The sequence below is a fragment of the Arachis hypogaea genome, chromosome 4, assembly GCF_003086295.3.
Source record: "Arachis hypogaea cultivar Tifrunner chromosome 4, arahy.Tifrunner.gnm2.J5K5, whole genome shotgun sequence".
Lineage (NCBI taxonomy): Eukaryota > Viridiplantae > Streptophyta > Magnoliopsida > Fabales > Fabaceae > Arachis > Arachis hypogaea.
In genome coordinates this window covers 114,892,741-114,911,356 of record NC_092039.1, presented here as the reverse complement: position 1 = coordinate 114,911,356, position 18,616 = coordinate 114,892,741, and the positions used below count along the sequence as shown (strand labels likewise).

At 32.3% G+C, this 18,616-nt stretch overlaps 1 protein-coding gene across 1 annotated transcript in view; it reads right to left on the bottom strand.

Annotated features, from left to right (window-relative positions):
* The window catches only part of LOC112797405 ((+)-neomenthol dehydrogenase), a 30,258-nt gene extending 11,987 nt beyond the window's left edge, over positions 1–18,271 (bottom strand). The window contains exons 1-4 of the mRNA XM_025840319.2: positions 18,070–18,271; positions 17,727–17,973; positions 16,321–16,389; positions 15,734–15,913 (exon numbers count right to left, since the gene is read on the bottom strand). Coding sequence (XP_025696104.1) covers positions 15,734–15,913; positions 16,321–16,389; positions 17,727–17,973; positions 18,070–18,101 — 528 coding nt within the window. The 5' untranslated portion in view covers positions 18,102–18,271. The remainder of the gene's footprint in view (positions 1–15,733; positions 15,914–16,320; positions 16,390–17,726; positions 17,974–18,069) is intronic.
* Positions 18,272–18,616: the final 345 nt, after the last annotated feature.

Sequence of the window (18,616 nt, the reverse complement as noted above, 5' to 3'; positions counted from 1 at the left end):
TAATTTTATAATAATTTAAATTTAATTAAATTTATATTATTATTATTATTATTCTATATACTTACCGTAAGTATTAAATTGCATTATAAGTTGATATATATTATATTCATTGTATTACTATTATTATTACTATTATTACATTTATTGTTATTATTAAATTACCATCATTACTATTGTTAGTATTATTATTACTATTATTAATTATAAATCATAGAAAACAAAAGGTGGTTTATATTTTACATTAGGTTACATATATATTATTATTATTATCATTATGCATTAGGTTACGTGTGTGTATATATATATCATAGAGAAATCCAAGGCGGTTTAGACATAATAATAAAGAAAGTCAAGGCGGTCATATATATATATGTACGTGAATAACGTAAGAGAGAGGGAAGAGCATAACGAAAAGAGAAAGGGAGAAAACGTAAATTTTTCTGAACTTTGGGCTTCGATTTTTTTGAAATCCGTAATTCCAATCAAAAATCTAATCCGGTAAGAGTATTCGTAACCTCCTACTCTACACGTTAACACTATTTTTGATTAGTGGAAGTTGACAATGACGTAGTTCCTCTTTTCTTTGGATTTGGCCAACGAGAGTTTTAGGAGGTAAAGACGATTCTGGACATTTTCTTCTTCGATAGCTCAGTCAGATAGCTTCTCCGGAGTTTTGAATATTTTGATTTCGTACGAAGGTATGGTTTTGGTTTCTCGTAGTTAATGTTTTATGTCACGTGAAAACTTAGGCTAGATGACCTTAAGATAGGAATGAAATGAATGAATATTTGATGGATTGTGTATATGGTATAAAATGTGAGGTTTAGCTGTTGTCAATAATTTGCTGTTGAAGTTGGTCGGTTTGAAAAAAGATTTAATATTGGTATTTGTTTGATTATGAAATAATTTGTTACTGGAAATGATTTGAGTGACTGAGAGGTGTTTGGTTTGATAGTTGGGACCCTTGAAGGGTGGCAGAAATTTGAGTCTTAGAGGAGATATTGCCAAAATTTCTTTAAGAATTGGAGTTTTGATTTGAGGTAATATTTTAAAAGGGAAAGAGATTATTATGTGGCTTGTGTATTTGAGACTATTTGTTGACCCTCTGTCGCAAGATGTGACCGGGCACTTTAACTCCCCGGATTCCCCCATGGGCATGCATATATATATAAATATTGAATATTATATTGAGCTTGGAGTTCGTCTCCATGGAATACTATATTATTGAGCTTGGAGTTTAACTCCATGGAATACTATACTATTGAGCTTGGAGTGTGACTCCATGGAACATTATATTTTTAGTTTGGAGTTTGACTCCATGGAATATTATTGAGCTTGGGGATGCGCGCACAGAGGGACTGTCCAATGGTTAACTACCAGGACTTGTCGGGTTGGCTGTATAACCGACAGATGAGACTCATCAGCCATAGGACAGGCATACATCATATGCATTTGTTTGTTTGCTTGAGTGTGCATTGTTTTGGTTTGCTTAACTGTTTAATTCTGCTTATCCGCTACTTGTTCTACTTGCTGTAAATGCTTCTCTACCTGTGCTTTTCTTGCTTGAACTATATGTGTATGTTTTCTGAGAAATCCTTCTTGGCGAAGGTGTGAGGAGAGAGGATTGTTCCACCAATGATTCGGAGGAGTAGAGGAGACAGAACGTGAATTATTAGGTTAAAGTTAGATTCCGAATTAGAATACCTTAGACAACTTACCAAATTTCTGGTTTAGTTGAATTCTTAAGCGGAAATCTGAGTGTCGAAGTTCTAGGAATGCCTCTGGCTTTCCCGAGACCTTTTATATTAACTATGCGGGCACCTTTACCATACTGAGAACCTCCGGTTCTCATCCCATACTATGTTGTTGTTTTTCAGATGCAGGTCGAGAGACACCTCGTTGAGCATTTGGGTATCCTCCTTACGAGCGAAGAACTGTCTTTTGGACTGTCATATTTTGTTTTAGGCTATGTATATATGTTTATAGAATCTCCGTATGTATATTTTGTGTTTTGTCCCTCCTAGAGGTCGACTTGGAGATACAGGGGTTTATTTTGTGGTTTGAGTTTTATTTTGGGTTGTATATAAACATAATTATATACTCTGGTCGGCCTTAGCTTCGCAGGTCGAGTCTGGAGCTTGCTATCTGAGTTTTGGAACTCTGATATGTATATATATGTGTTCAGTTATCTTTCGATTTTACCTGTCCGTTTTACGAATATCCATGCGAGTGTGTCACGATTTTCTGTTTATCAATTTGTTTAGCTTGTTCTTCAAGGCTCCTAGATATGATTTCACCCAACTATATCTATGTAGATATCATTTTCTTTTAGAGGTCGTAATACCTTGCCACCTCTGCTTTACGACTTAAGCGTAAGGCCCTGTGTGGTAGGGTGTTACATTATGGTATCAGAGCAGTTCGTTCCTATAGAGCCTGAGGGATGGACTGATTATGCTTCTGGGCATACTCTGGGTGTGTGTATGTGCTATTAGGATATCTGATTGATATATGTGGCATAAACGTTCATGAGCATGCATTTGGAACTTGAAGCATTAGACTTGCGATATTGAGACTGATCAACTTAATATCACTTGTTTGGTGTGTGAAGGACCAGATGTCGACTCACGGACGCGGTCGCGGCCGAGGTAGAGGTAGGATAGGCACTTTTACTCCTGGCCTGGCAGGGAATGATCCAGTAGACTTCATGGCTGCCCTGGGAAATATGGCTGCGGCTATGCAGGCGACAGCCGAGGCACTGGGTAATCAGATAAACCAGGGTAATCATGGAAACAATAATGATGAGGATGGTCCCATGACACTTGCTACATTTCTGAAAGTTCACCCTCCGACCTTTAGGGGAACCTCAAATCCCACAGATGCAGATAATTGGATTCAAGCTATGGAACGGGCACTGCAGGCTCAGCAGGTTCCTGAAGAGCAATGGGTTGAGTTTGGAACTTATCAGCTGCAGGGTGAGGCTCAGCATTGGTGGCAGGGGACACGACGTATCCTGCAGCCAGATGGCGCTGTGATTCCTTGGGAGGTTTTTCGAACAGAGTTCTATAAGAAATACTTTCCTAATTCAGCCAGAAATGCCAAAGAACTTGAATTGATGCAGTTAAAGCAGGGACAGATGACTGTTGCGGAGTATACTAGCAGGTTTGAGGAGTTATGTCGCTTTTCTCGTATTTGTCAAGGTGCGCCTGATGATTTTGCTGAGTGGAAATGTATTAAGTATGAGGGAGGTCTTCGAAGTGATATTCTGAGCTTCGTTGCACCAATGGAGATCAGAGTGTTTTCAGAACTGGTAAATAAAAGTAGAGTTGCTGAGGATTGTCTGAGAAAGGTGACATCAGATAAGAGTGATCAGCGAATTTTTGTTAGGAGAGATCAGGGAAGGAACTTCGCCCCTAGAGGACAAGATTTTAAGCGAGGCGGTTACACCCCACAACCACATTTGGGTCAGAATAACTTCCAGAGATTCAGTAATAATAACAGTCAGGGAAGAGGCAAAGGAAAGCAAGCTCAGACCCCACCGAATGATTTAACTTGTAGGAGGTGTGGAAAGTACCACCCGAATACTCCGTGCAGGGCTGGTTTAGGTGTATGCTATTACTGTGATGAAGCTGGGCATTTGTCTTGGAATTGTCCAGAAAAGAAAAAGAATCAAGAAGCTGGAAAGGCACAACATCAGGGACGCGTGTTCACTATGACAGCGGATGGTGCTGGAACCGCAGATACTCCGATTAGAGGTAATCACGCACTGATAATCGAAATTTTCGACTGCCTTGCGTAGTAAATAGCACGTAGCATTCATTGTAGTACATTACTGAGTTGTGAGCCTTGTGATTTTCAATTGAGCGATCGACTAAAAACCTCCGAATGGTGAGACAGAACGATAGTTGGTCAGCTTAGAAAAGTGACTAAATTCTTGGAGAATAATAATAAGAGTGGCACAGCAGTAGTGGGTTGAATTATTTTGAGTATACAACTTAAGTTATACATAAAGAACCGGAAATGTTGAGAGTTATGCGGGACAGTTACCTGAAACCCGGAGATGGTAAGTTATGAGGAAGAGACATGACATAGGTTGAACCCGTAATTGATAATCGGTTATGTGTCAAGAGAAAGAGTAAGTTGTGATAGATTTAGTGTCAGAGGCTGAACCAGTTTCGATTGAATTACGAAAGGTGACACCATTAGAATTAGCAGAACCTGGGAGCTAGATGAAGCGAGTATTAGAAGCGATAAACTCGTCGTTCCAATACCAACCTGCCTTATAACCTTTCTGCATCAAGTTTATCTTGTATATTCCACCTTGCGTAGACTTTTAAGCCATAAGAATATCCTGAATTTGCAAACTAAACATGTCAAATCTTTCTATTTTTCTTTGACATGTTTAAGAAGGGAAGTTACTTAGTACGAGTCTCTTCCATTTTATATCAATTTTCGAGGGCGAAAATTTTTATAAGGTGGATAGGATGTAGCAACCCTCAATTTTAAAAATATAAATATAAATAAGCTACAATTTATTTTATAAAATTAGAGTTCCTTATTTTTAGAAAATTATTTTTATTATCAATAATTAAACTAATTTTATAATAATTTAAATTTAATTAAATTTATATTATTATTATTATTATTATTATTATTATTATTATTATTATTATTCTATATACTTACCGTAAGTATTAAATTGCATTATAAGTTGATATATATTATATTCATTGTATTACTATTATTATTATTACTATTATTACATTTATTGTTATTATTAAATTACCATCATTACTATTGTTAGTATTATTATTACTATTATTAATTATAAATCATAGAAAACAAAAGGTGGTTTATATTTTACATTAGGTTACATATATATTATTATTATTATCATTATGCATTAGGTTACGTGTGTGTATATATATATCATAGAGAAATCCAAGGCGGTTTAGACATAATAATAAAGAAAGTCAAGGCGGTCATATATATATATATGTACGTGAATAACGTAAGAGAGAGGGAAGAGCATAACGAAGAGAGAAAGGGAGAAAACCTAAATTTTTCTGAACTTCGGGCTTCGATTTTTTTGAAATCCGTAATTCCAATCAAAAATCTAATCCGGTAAGAGTATTCGTAACCTCCTCCTCTACACGTTAACACTATTTTTGATTAGTGGAAGTTGACAATGACGTAGTTCCTCTTTTCTTTGGATTTGGCCAACGAGAGTTTTAGGAGGTAAAGACGATTCTGGACATTTTCTTCTTCGATAGCTCAGTCAGATAGCTTCTCCGGAGTTTTGAATATTTTGATTTCGTACGAAGGTATGGTTTTGGTTTCTCGTAGTTAATGTTTTATGTCACGTGAAAACTTAGGCTAGATGACCTTAAGATAGGAATGAAATGAATGAATATTTGATGGATTGTGTATATGGTATAAAATATGAGGTTTAGCTGTTGTCAATAATTTGCTGTTGAAGTTGGTCGGTTTGAAAAAAGATTTAATATTGGTATTTGTTTGATTATGAAATAATTTGTTACTGGAAATGATTTGAGTGACTGAGAGGTGTTTGGTTTGATAGTTGGGACCCTTGAAGGGTGGCAGAAATTTGAGTCTTAGAGGAGATATTGCCAAAATTTCTTTAAGAATTGGAGTTTTGATTTGAGGTAATATTTTAAAAGGGAAAGAGATTATTATGTGGCTTGTGTATTTGAGACTATTTGTTGACCCTCTGTCGCAAGATGTGACCGGGCACTTTAACTCCCCGGATTCCCCCATGGGCATGCATATATATATAAATATTGAATATTATATTGAGCTTGGAGTTCGTCTCCATGGAATACTATATTATTGAGCTTGGAGTTTAACTCCATGGAATACTATACTATTGAGCTTGGAGTGTGACTCCATGGAACATTATATTTGAGCTTGGAGTTTGACTCCATGGAATATTATTGAGCTTGGGGATGCGCGCACAGAGGGACTGTCCAATGGTTAACTACCAGGACTTGTCGGGTTGGCTGTATAACCGACAGATGAGACTCATCAGCCATAGGACAGGCATACATCATATGCATTTGTTTGTTTGCTTGAGTGTGCATTGTTTTGGTTTGCTTAACTGTTTAATTCTGCTTATCCGCTACTTGTTCTACTTGCTGTAAATGCTTCTCTACCTGTGCTTTTCTTGCTTGAACTATATGTGTATGTTTTCTGAGAAATCCTTCTTGGCGAAGGTGTGAGGAGAGAGGATTGTTCCACCAATGATTCGGAGGAGTAGAGGAGACAGAACGTGAATTATTAGGTTAAAGTTAGATTCCGAATTAGAATACCTTAGACAACTTACCAAATTTCTGGTTTAGTTGAATTCTTAAGCGGAAATCTGAGTGTCGAAGTTCTAGGAATGCCTCTGGCTTTCCCGAGACCTTTTATATTAACTATGCGGGCACCTTTACCATACTGAGAACCTCCGGTTCTCATCCCATACTATGTTGTTGTTTTTCAGATGCAGGTCGAGAGACACCTCGTTGAGCATTTGGGTATCCTCCTTACGAGCGAAGAACTGTCTTTTGGACTGTCATATTTTGTTTTAGGCTATGTATATATGTTTATAGAATCTCCGTATGTATATTTTGTGTTTTGTCCCTCCTAGAGGTCGACTTGGAGATACATGGGTTTATTTTGTGGTTTGAGTTTTATTTTGGGTTGTATATAAACATAATTATATACTCTGGTCGGCCTTAGCTTCGCAGGTCGAGTCTGGAGCTTGCTATCTGAGTTTTGGAACTCTGATATGTATATATATGTGTTCAGTTATCTTTCGATTTTACCTGTCCGTTTTACGAATATCCATGCGAGTGTGTCACGATTTTCTGTTTATCAATTTGTTTAGCTTGTTCTTCAAGGCTCCTAGATATGATTTCACCCAACTATATCTATGTAGATATCATTTTCTTTTAGAGGTCGTAATACCTTTCCACCTCTGCTTTACGACTTAAGCGTAAGGCCCTGTGTGGTAGGGTGTTACATTATGGTATCAGAGCAATTCGTTCCTATAGAGCCTGAGGGATGGACTGATTATGCTTCTGGGCATACTCTGGGTGTGTGTATGTGCTATTAGGATATCTGATTGATATATGTGGCATAAACGTTCATGAGCATGCATTTGGAACTTGAAGCATTAGACTTGCGATATTGAGACTGATCAACTTAATATCACTTGTTTGGTGTGTGAAGGACCAGATGTCGACTCACGGACGCGGTCGCGGCCGAGGTAGAGGTAGGATAGGCACTTTTACTCCTGGCCTGGCAGGGAATGATCCAGTAGACTTCATGGCTGCCCTGGGAAATATGGCTGCGGCTATGCAGGCGACAGCCGAGGCACTGGGTAATCAGATAAACCAGGGTAATCATGGAAACAATAATGATGAGGATGGTCCCATGACACTTGCTACATTTCTGAAAGTTCACCCTCCGACCTTTAGGGGAACCTCAAATCCCACAGATGCAGATAATTGGATTCAAGCTATGGAACGGGCACTGCAGGCTCAGCAGGTTCCTGAAGAGCAATGGGTTGAGTTTGGAACTTATCAGCTGCAGGGTGAGGCTCAGCATTGGTGGCAGGGGACACGACGTATCCTGCAGCCAGATGGCGCTGTGATTCCTTGGGAGGTTTTTCGAACAGAGTTCTATAAGAAATACTTTCCTAATTCAGCCAGAAATGCCAAAGAACTTGAATTGATGCAGTTAAAGCAGGGACAGATGACTGTTGCGGAGTATACTAGCAGGTTTGAGGAGTTATGTCGCTTTTCTCGTATTTGTCAAGGTGCGCCTGATGATTTTGCTGAGTGGAAATGTATTAAGTATGAGGGAGGTCTTCAAAGTGATATTCTGAGCTTCGTTGCACCAATGGAGATCAGAGTGTTTTCAGAACTGGTAAATAAAAGTAGAGTTGCTGAGGATTGTCTGAGAAAGGTGACATCAGATAAGAGTGATCAGCGAATTTTTGTTAGGAGAGATCAGGGAAGGAACTTCGCCCCTAGAGGACAAGATTTTAAGCGAGGCGGTTACACCCCACAACCACATTTGGGTCAGAATAACTTCTAGAGATTCAGTAATAATAACAGTCAGGGAAGAGGCAAAGGAAAGCAAGCTCAGACCCCACCGAATGATTTAACTTGTAGGAGGTGTGGAAAGTACCACCCGAATACTCCGTGCAGGGCTGGTTTAGATGTATGCTATTACTGTGGTGAAGCTGGGCATTTGTCTTGGAATTGTCCAGAAAAGAAAAAGAATCAAGAAGCTGGAAAGGCACAACATCAGGGACGCGTGTTCACTATGACAGCGGATGGTGCTGGAACCGCAGATACTCCGATTAGAGGTAATCACGCACTGATAATCGAAATTTCCGACTGCCTTGCGTAGTAAATAGCACGTAGCATTCATTGTAGTACATTACTGAGTTGTGAGCCTTGTGATTTTCAATTGAGCGATCGACTAAAAACCTCCGAATGGTGAGACAAAACGATAGTTGGTCAGCTTAGAAAAGTGACTAAATTCTTGGAGAATAATAATAAGAGTGGCGCAGCAGTAGTGGGTTGAATTATTTTGAGTATACAACTTAAGTTATACATAAAGAACCGGAAATGTTGAGAGTTATGCGGGACAGTTACCTGAAACCCGGAGATGGTAAGTTATGAGGAAGAGACATGACATAGGTTGAACCCGTAATTGATAATCGGTTATATGTCAAGAGAAAGAGTAAGTTGTGATAGATTTAGTGTCAGAGGCTGAACCAGTTTCGATTGAATTACGAAAGGTGACACCATTAGAATCAGCAGAACCTGGGAGCTAGATGAAGCGAGTATTAGAAGCGATAAACTCGTCGTTCCAATACCAACCTGCCTTATAACCTTTCTGCATCAAGTTTATCTTGTATATTCCACCTTGCGTAGACTTTTAAGCCATAAGAATATCCTGAATTTGCAAACTAAACATGTCAAATCTTTCTATTTTTCTTTGACATGTTTAAGAAGGGAAGTTACTTAGTACGAGTCTCTTCCATTTTATATCAATTTTCGAGGGCGAAAATTTTTATAAGGTGGATAGGATGTAGCAACCCTCAATTTTAAAAATATAAATATAAATAAGTTACAATTTATTTTATAAAATTAGAGTTCCTTATTTTTAGAAAATTATTTTTATTATCAATAATTAAACTAATTTTATAATAATTTAAATTTAATTAAATTTATATTATTATTATTATTATTATTATTATTATTATTATTATTATTATTATATATACTTACCGTAAGTATTAAATTGCATTATAAGTTGATATATATTATATTCATTGTATTACTATTATTATTACTATTATTACATTTATTGTTATTATTAAATTACCATCATTACTATTGTTAGTATTATTATTACTATTATTAATTATAAATCATAGAAAACAAAAGGTGGTTTATATTTTACATTAGGTTACATATATATTATTATTATTATCATTATGCATTAGGTTACGTGTGTGTATATATATATCATAGAGAAACCCAAGGCGGTTTAGACATAATAATAAAGAAAGTCAAGGCGGTCATATATATATATATATGTACGTGAATAACGTAAGAGAGAGGGAAGAGCATAACGAAGAGAGAAAGGGAGAAAACCTAAATTTTTCTGAACTTCGGGCTTCGATTTTTTTGAAATCCGTAATTCCAATCAAAAATCTAATCCGGTAAGAGTATTCGTAACCTCCTCCTCTACACGTTAACACTATTTTTGATTGGTGGAAGTTGACAATGACGTAGTTCCTCTTTTCTTTGGATTTGGCCAACGAGAGTTTTAGGAGGTAAAGACGATTCTGGACATTTTCTTCTTCGATAGCTCAGTCAGATAGCTTCTCCGGAGTTTTGAATATTTTGATTTCGTACGAAGGTATGGTTTTGGTTTCTCGTAGTTAATGTTTTATGTCACGTGAAAACTTAGGCTAGATGACCTTAAGATAGGAATGAAATGAATGAATATTTGATGGATTGTGTATATGGTATAAAATGTGAGGTTTAGCTGTTGTCAATAATTTGTTGTTGAAGTTGGTCGGTTTGAAAAAAGATTTAATATTGGTATTTGTTTGATTATGAAATAATTTGTTACTGGAAATGATTTGAGTGACTGAGAGGTGTTTGGTTTGATAGTTGGGACCCTTGAAGGGTGGCAGAAATTTGAGTCTTAGAGGAGATATTGCCAAAATTTCTTTAAGAATTGGAGTTTTGATTTGAGGTAATATTTTAAAAGGGAAAGAGATTATTATGTGGCTTGTGTATTTGAGACTATTTGTTGACCCTCTGTCGCAAGATGTGACCGGGCACTTTAACTCCCCGGATTCCCCCATGGGCATGCATATATATATAAATATTGAATATTATATTGAGCTTGGAGTTCGTCTCCATGGAATACTATATTATTGAGCTTGGAGTTTAACTCCATGGAATACTATACTATTGAGCTTGGAGTGTGACTCCATGGAACATTATATTTGAGCTTGGAGTTTGACTCCATGGAATATTATTGAGCTTGGGGATGCGCGCACAGAGGGACTGTCCAATGGTTAACTACCAGGACTTGTCGGGTTGGCTGTATAACCGACAGATGAGACTCATCAGCCATAGGACAGGCATACATCATATGCATTTGTTTGTTTGCTTGAGTGTGCATTGTTTTGGTTTGCTTAACTGTTTAATTCTGCTTATCCGCTACTTGTTCTACTTGCTGTAAATGCTTCTCTACCTGTGCTTTTCTTGCTTGAACTATATGTGTATGTTTTCTGAGAAATCCTTCTTGGCGAAGGTGTGAGGAGAGAGGATTGTTCCACCAATGATTCGGAGGAGTAGAGGAGACAGAACGTGAATTATTAGGTTAAAGTTAGATTCCGAATTAGAATACCTTAGACAACTTACCAAATTTCTGGTTTAGTTGAATTCTTAAGCGGAAATCTGAGTGTCGAAGTTCTAGGAATGCCTCTGGCTTTCCCGAGACCTTTTATATTAACTATGCGGGCACCTTTACCATACTGAGAACCTCCGGTTCTCATCCCATACTATGTTGTTGTTTTTCAGATGCAGGTCGAGAGACACCTCGTTGAGCATTTGGGTATCCTCCTTACGAGCGAAGAACTGTCTTTTGGACTGTCATATTTTGTTTTAGGCTATGTATATATGTTTATAGAATCTCCGTATGTATATTTTGTGTTTTGTCCCTCCTAGAGGTCGACTTGGAAATACAGGGGTTTATTTTGTGGTTTGAGTTTTATTTTGGGTTGTATATAAACATAATTATATACTCTGGTCGGCCTTAGCTTCGCAGGTCGAGTCTGGAGCTTGCTATCTGAGTTTTGGAACTCTGATATGTATATATATGTGTTCAGTTATCTTTCGATTTTACCTGTTCGTTTTACAAATATCCATGCGAGTGTGTCACGATTTTCTGTTTATCAATTTGTTTAGCTTGTTCTTCAAGGCTCCTAGATATGATTTCACCCAACTATATCTATGTAGATATCATTTTCTTTTAGAGGTCGTAATACCTTGCCACCTCTGCTTTACGACTTAAGCGTAAGGCCCTGTGTGGTAGGGTGTTACAATTGTTGATATTATCATAATTATTATTTTTGTTCTTGTTATTATTATTATTATTATTATTATTATTATTATTATTATTATTATTATTATTATTATTATTATTATTATTAAAAGAGAAATTTTTGAAAATTAGTAATTTTTAGTAGTTTTGTTTATCTTTTGGTGAATATAAATACTAAATTATTTTTAACAGATAAATTTTATTAATTTATGTGTTCAAATTCTAAAAATTTTGAATGCTAATAGTAATGATTCATGTGTACAAAATTTTAATAAATATAGATGTAAATTATATATTTATTGTGTAAACTATATGTTTATTGTTAGTCATATAACATTGTTCTTGTTAAAAATCATCATAATAGTTTTATTAATAAGATTTACTTTTTTACTTTATAAATTCACTAAAACTTTCGTAAATCTTGAATTCATAATGTCATACCTTCTATAATTTACTTAAATAAACTAGTTGAAAATTAATCATACTTTTGTCTTAAAACTAAATTCACTGTTAATTTTTTTTTCTAAATATTTATATAGAGCATGGTCCTTGTATAAATTTTAAAGAAACAAATATAAAATCTGTAAAATCACCACGATTTGTGAAGTAAATTTATTAGTTTTTATCAATGTTTATACTTTTTTAAGATATTAATTTGTTAATTTTTATTTAACTAAAAATTTTTTGTTTTTTAATTTTTATATCAATGATTATACATATTATTTGTTAATTCCATGATATAAGTTTTAAAACAAAAGAAGAAATACGCATTGATAAGCACGAAATGTAAAAATATAAAACAAAAAGAGTCACTTGTATTTTTTTAGGATACTCATGTAAAATTATAGTAAAAAATATTTTAATCATAATAGTGTATAAAATATTTTTGTATTTAGAGATGGATCTAGGATTTTTAATATGAAGTGGTCGAATTGTAGACAAATTTTCTAACTTCGTTTTTAGATTTTTTCGTTACATAAAAGCAATTTAGGAATAATATATAGTTATTGAATTGGTTTTATCCAAATATAAAGAAAAAATCTTATAAATTATTTTTTGTAATATCATTTTTGATATGAGAATTACATAAAAGGGACATTAATATCAATAATATATTATAAAATTATAATGGACCAAAAATTTATAGTGTATTTAATTATAAAAATTATTAATTAAAATTACTTGAAAAAAATTATAAATTATTAATTACTTAAAAAGTATAATACTGTTATCAAATATAAGATACGAATATCAAAATAAAATAATAGCTGGAATTAAATAAGTTAACATAAAAAGAGATTAGGTAAATTTTTTTTGAGAATGTAAAATTAAACAAAAACTGAGTATTTTTTACAAGAAAATAACATCTAAGATACACAATATAATTACCAGAACATAATTCTATAAGTCATTACTAATATTTTATATAATAATATAAATGTTAAATATGTTATTATTAAAAGAACAAACAATTTTTCTTAAAAGTAGATATAGAAATAAATATATAAAAATTAATTTCATAAATACAAAAACTTGAGTGTATGATAATAAATTGGGTAAGTAAAAATTATTAGTGAGCTAAATAAATAAGATATAAATCCATTACATAATAAAAAATTAATACGTATAAAGCTACTAAATTACATAATATTTTTTATTTTCTTAGACATATATCCCATATGTAAACATAGTTCTTTAAAATTTTTAGATGGTCGAGGCTACTAGTGTTTCTTACATATTACAATAAAAGATAAAAACAAAATAAAAATTAATAAAAACTGAAATTCACATTTTGTATTTGACTGAAACTCAAATAAAATTACATATCTACAAACATATAATTTTAAACCATGAATTTTGTTTTAAAAAAATAACCTATATAAAACCTTGTGACGTGACATTTCAGTATAAATTTTTTACATTTTAAATTTTAAAATAACAAATAATTATAATAAACAAATTTATAAAAGTCTAACCAAATTTATACGGTGTGATTTTAAAAATATTTGGACATAGCATTAGTAAAATTATTATTTCTCTTTTAATAATAATAATAATAATATAAATAATAACTAAGAACAAAAATAGTAGTAACTATGATAATATCAACAATACTGTTTAATGGTTATTTTTATTTAAAATAAAAATATTTTTTTATGAAATTTTAACATTTTATAAATTAGGTCTACTACACATCCATATAACCATATAACTAAGTTGGCCCAAACCCAAATTAATTCAAGCACATTAAATGAAGAGTGAGAAATACGCGTCAGACACAAAAATAACCTCTCGTTTTCCATTCGCGCTTCATTATGAAAGAATGTTACATCTTTAACACGAAACCAATACACCAAAACACTCATTCTCTTCGAATCTCTCTGAACATCACTCAAATTTCAATCACATTCTTTGCGGAAACCACTACTACAAAGGAATTGAAAGAAGATTTCGCAAGCAACAATCAGAAACAAACAAAAACAGCAACAAAGACTACAAAAGATATGAGAAAACTACTGTTCATTTAAAATCTTGCAATGTCGTGTTTTGCCTAGTTTCATTTTAGTTTTACTGCTTTGATTTGCTTCATTTAGTAGATTGAACTATTGTCAATGATTTTTACAGTATAACTAGGACTTTAAGATACAGGCTTGTTCTTATTGGTGTGGATAGTTTAACTAGAGCTCTGTTACTATCTTCAGTACTTCTTTTGCATTGGAGAACACTATTCTTGTTGATTGAAAATTGATAATGATTTATTAACCACATGAACGTTTTTCGGTTCAGTGGCCTTTGTGATTTTGGTTATGTGCATGAAGAATTTTTGGTTCGGTGGGTTGTGGCATATTGAAAATCACAAATGCCACCGAATCGAAAAATGTTCATGTGATTAATAAATCATTATCAATTTTCAATCAACAAGAATAGTGTTCTCCAATGTAAAAGAAGTACTGAAGATAGTAACAGAGCTCTATTTAAATTATCCACACCAATAAGAACAAGCTCTTATATTTTAAAGCCCTAGTTATACTATGAAAATCATTGACAATAGTTCAATCTACTAAACGAAGCAAATCAAAGCAGTAAAATTAAAATGAAATTAGGCGAAACGCGACATTGCAAGATTTTAAATGAACAGTAGTTTTCTCATACCTTTTGTAGTCTTTGTTGCTATTTTTGTTTGTTTCTAGTTGTTGCTTACGAAATTTTCTTCCGATTCCTTTGCAGTAGTGGTTTTCGCAAAGAATGTGATTGAAGTTTGAGTGATGTTCAGAGAGATTCGAAGAGAATGAGTGTTTTGGTGTATTGGTTTCGTGTTGAAGATGTAACGTTCTTTTATAATGAAGTGCAAATGGAAAACAAGAGGTTTTTTTGTGTCTAACGCGTGTTTCTCACTCTTCATTTAATGCGCGTGAATCTATTTAGCCTTGGCCAACTTAGTTATATGGTTATATGGATGTGTAGCAGACTTGTAAATTTATACTCTCATATAATTCATGCCACAAATATATTAATAGTAAGAGCTCACATAAATATTACATGATTTAGTTCTTATTTTTTTTAGATTATTCTCATCATTAATAGTTCATGACCTTTTATTGATCCAACATTATAATTAATTTTCATGCTAAAGTCCAACCATTAAAATTTTGGATTTATCCACTCAAAAAGCACTAAAAAAAAAATTTCCTTAAAAAAAAGTTCATATAATATACACATTATTTTGGTCAGTTTATTTACAATTTTGTCCTGCAGTAATCACTAACAATAAAAGTCTATCACTCTAACTAACAACTTTCATCCAATTCTCCACATATCATATGATCATTGATCAGTCAAAATTTAGCCACTCTTAACCATTATAACTTTGACCACCAAAGACCTACCCTAATATCTATGCTTTATATATAATGTTGTTTTAAATTAATCAAATTTAATTCAAATGTTAACCAAAATATTACGTTTTCATGGGCCAAATCAGACTAATTTATTATGAAATAATATTCTTCTGCTTTATCGGAAAGTTCTTTTCAATTAATATAAATCCTTAACAGCTAACAATTATAATTTATAACTCAGATTGACATACCTCCAACTTCCCTAAGGAGGAGGAAACACCAACGATTCTTGGCGAGTCTGACAACTCTAGAAGGGGAATAAGTGCTTCACACATTCCTTTGACTCCATAGTAGTTTGTTCTAATGGCTGCTTCTACTAATTCATAATTTTGAGTTTCATATTTTCTCCAATCAATAGTATCATGAGTCTCCTGCACTCAAAGACGAAACAAAGTTAAACTTTTTAATAATATAATTCTATAAATAAGGGCACGAATTTTTAAATGAGTATATATATATATATATATAACAAAAGAAACACTCCAATATTCTTTTCTCACAATAGCGAGGATTGAATTAAATTATATACATATTCATAAAAGTACAATATATATATATATATATATATATATATATATATATATATATATAGCTAGAAAACTAACCAACTATATCAAGTACTGTACTCATGTTCTTTGACTTTCAACCAAGTAAAATTACTTCAAACCATGCTTATAAAAGTGAAAATATATAATAATAATAATAATAATAATAATAATAATAATAATAATAATAATAATAATAATAATAATAATAATGATAATGAAATAACACATACCACACCACTAAGTAAGACTTCGAAAGCACTGTAGTCAACATCGGCACCGAAAATTCCTGCATTATTCACCTGAAAAACGACAAAAAAGGAAAAAATTATGTAAAATTGAGCTGGCCCCAATTGAGCGACCAACTTGTTTTGAAATTTTTTTTACTTTAATTCAGTCAAATTTTTACTTCGCAAGAAGTTTTTTTTTATCAAAAATAAAATAACTAGAATTCACAACCTCTTAAATGAGTATGAAAAAATTATGTCATTTTACTTCGTAAGAAGCTTATTAAAATTAGTTTTTAAAAAATAATTTTTTAGAATACCCTAGTATTTATATTTGATAACTTAAACTAAAAATAAATTTAAATAAGTACAATCAACGGCAATGTTATTTCATAAAATAGTTTTAAAATTTTAAAATAACTGTAATAGACATAGATAGATAAAAAAATTTGATTGTGAATTAATTTTGACAAAATAATTTAATTGCGAATAAATGTTGAATAATTATTAATATATGTAGTATTATTTTTTAAAATTTTTATGAAAAAATTAACTTTAAAAACCACCAAAATTAGTAAAAGCACTTTAATTTTTCAAAATTATAAAAATATAAACAAATAATCTTTTTGTAGTACTAAATGTAAAATGAAATGCTTATGACCATTTCAAACAAATTATCAAATTAAGCTTTCGCTTGGACTATTGTTCCGTCTAATAAAAAAAGATTAATATTAAATTTGTTTATGATAAAATCACCTATTTTTTAAATTAATTTTCAATTTTTTTAATTATATTAGTTTTTAAAAAATAAAACGTAAATCAAATTAATCATTTCGTTAATTGGATGATGACGTAGCATTAACCTACCACGTCAGTATACTACGTGACACTTAATATAATACATCATTATATATCTTGTAATATATATATATATATATATAGCAAGAAGTTGAAGGTCTGTTTCGGTTGTGGTGTTTATTTTTAATTTTTTAATTTTTAATTTTTAAATTTTTGTGAGAAAAATAATAAAAATATAAAGTGGAATAAAACGTTCTTAATATTCTCTTTTTTTTTTCAAATCTTAAAATAAACAAATTTAAAAAATAAACCAGAACCTAAAAAATTTAAACATACTCGAACATCTATTGATAAAAAGACACCAGATATTTACTGTTTGTGGTTATAAAAATTTTAATTAGTATTTTTCTTTTCAAAAATTAATTATTAAAAATCAAAATTTTTCAAGATTTATTTGTCATTTTATTCTTAAAAATTTATGTTTTAGAATTTTATGAAAAAATAAAAATATACAACAGAATAAAAAATAAGACTTATTATTTTATCATTTTGGCAAAATTTTAAAATAAGAAAAGTTAAAAAAAAAAAACAGATCCTAAAATTTTTAAACATACCAGGATATCAAGTTTTCCGAAGTGGATTTTGATGAAATTTACAAGGGATGCTATGCTGTTAGCATCAGTGACATCAAGCTGATGAAAAAGAATATGGCCAGATAAACCTAAATCTTTGAGATTCTGAAGAGCTTCATGACCCCTTTTTTCATCTCTTGCTGTTAAGATCACTGTGATCCCATTAGAAGCCAATTGCTTACATATCCCAAATCCTATTCCTTTGTTTGCTCCTGTCACCACTGCATACCTATAAACATAAACATAAAGCAGATCAGTTCAATAATATGGTAGTTATACACACGTGAATCATAAATAGATTATGAGAATTGAATAGAGATGCAACCTTGTTGCACTTTCTGTTGTTGTTGATGCCATTGTTATATATAAAAAATCTTTTAAATTCGAATATACAAGTTTCAAGGAGAGAGAGTTTGCTAGCTTCCACTTATTATTAGAGTACTTCGTTCAACATTATCCACTCAAAAAGGAGCAATTTACAAATTGCAGGTCAAACTTGTTCAGCTAGATAGCGTTTGTTTTCGAAGACAGGACACGGAGACATGCACATTCTTAAAAAGTGTTTGGAAGCAAAGATATGAACACTGAATATATTGTCTCTGGGACAGTTTTTTATACTTTTGTGTCCACTTTTTTATGAAGGACAATGATGGACACGAGATTTGGAAGAGGGAGACGGACTGTTTTTATGAATTTTTTTCTTTTTTGTCCATGGTGCTATTTTTTATTATTCCACTGTTACCCTTCTTATTTTTTCTATTTTGCGTTGTTCTCAGAAAATACTTTTTACTCCATGTTCTTTTTCTATCTTTACGTTCTTTTTCTTTCTCTTTTTTTCTCAGGTACTCTCTCCTTTTTATAAAAATTTTTAT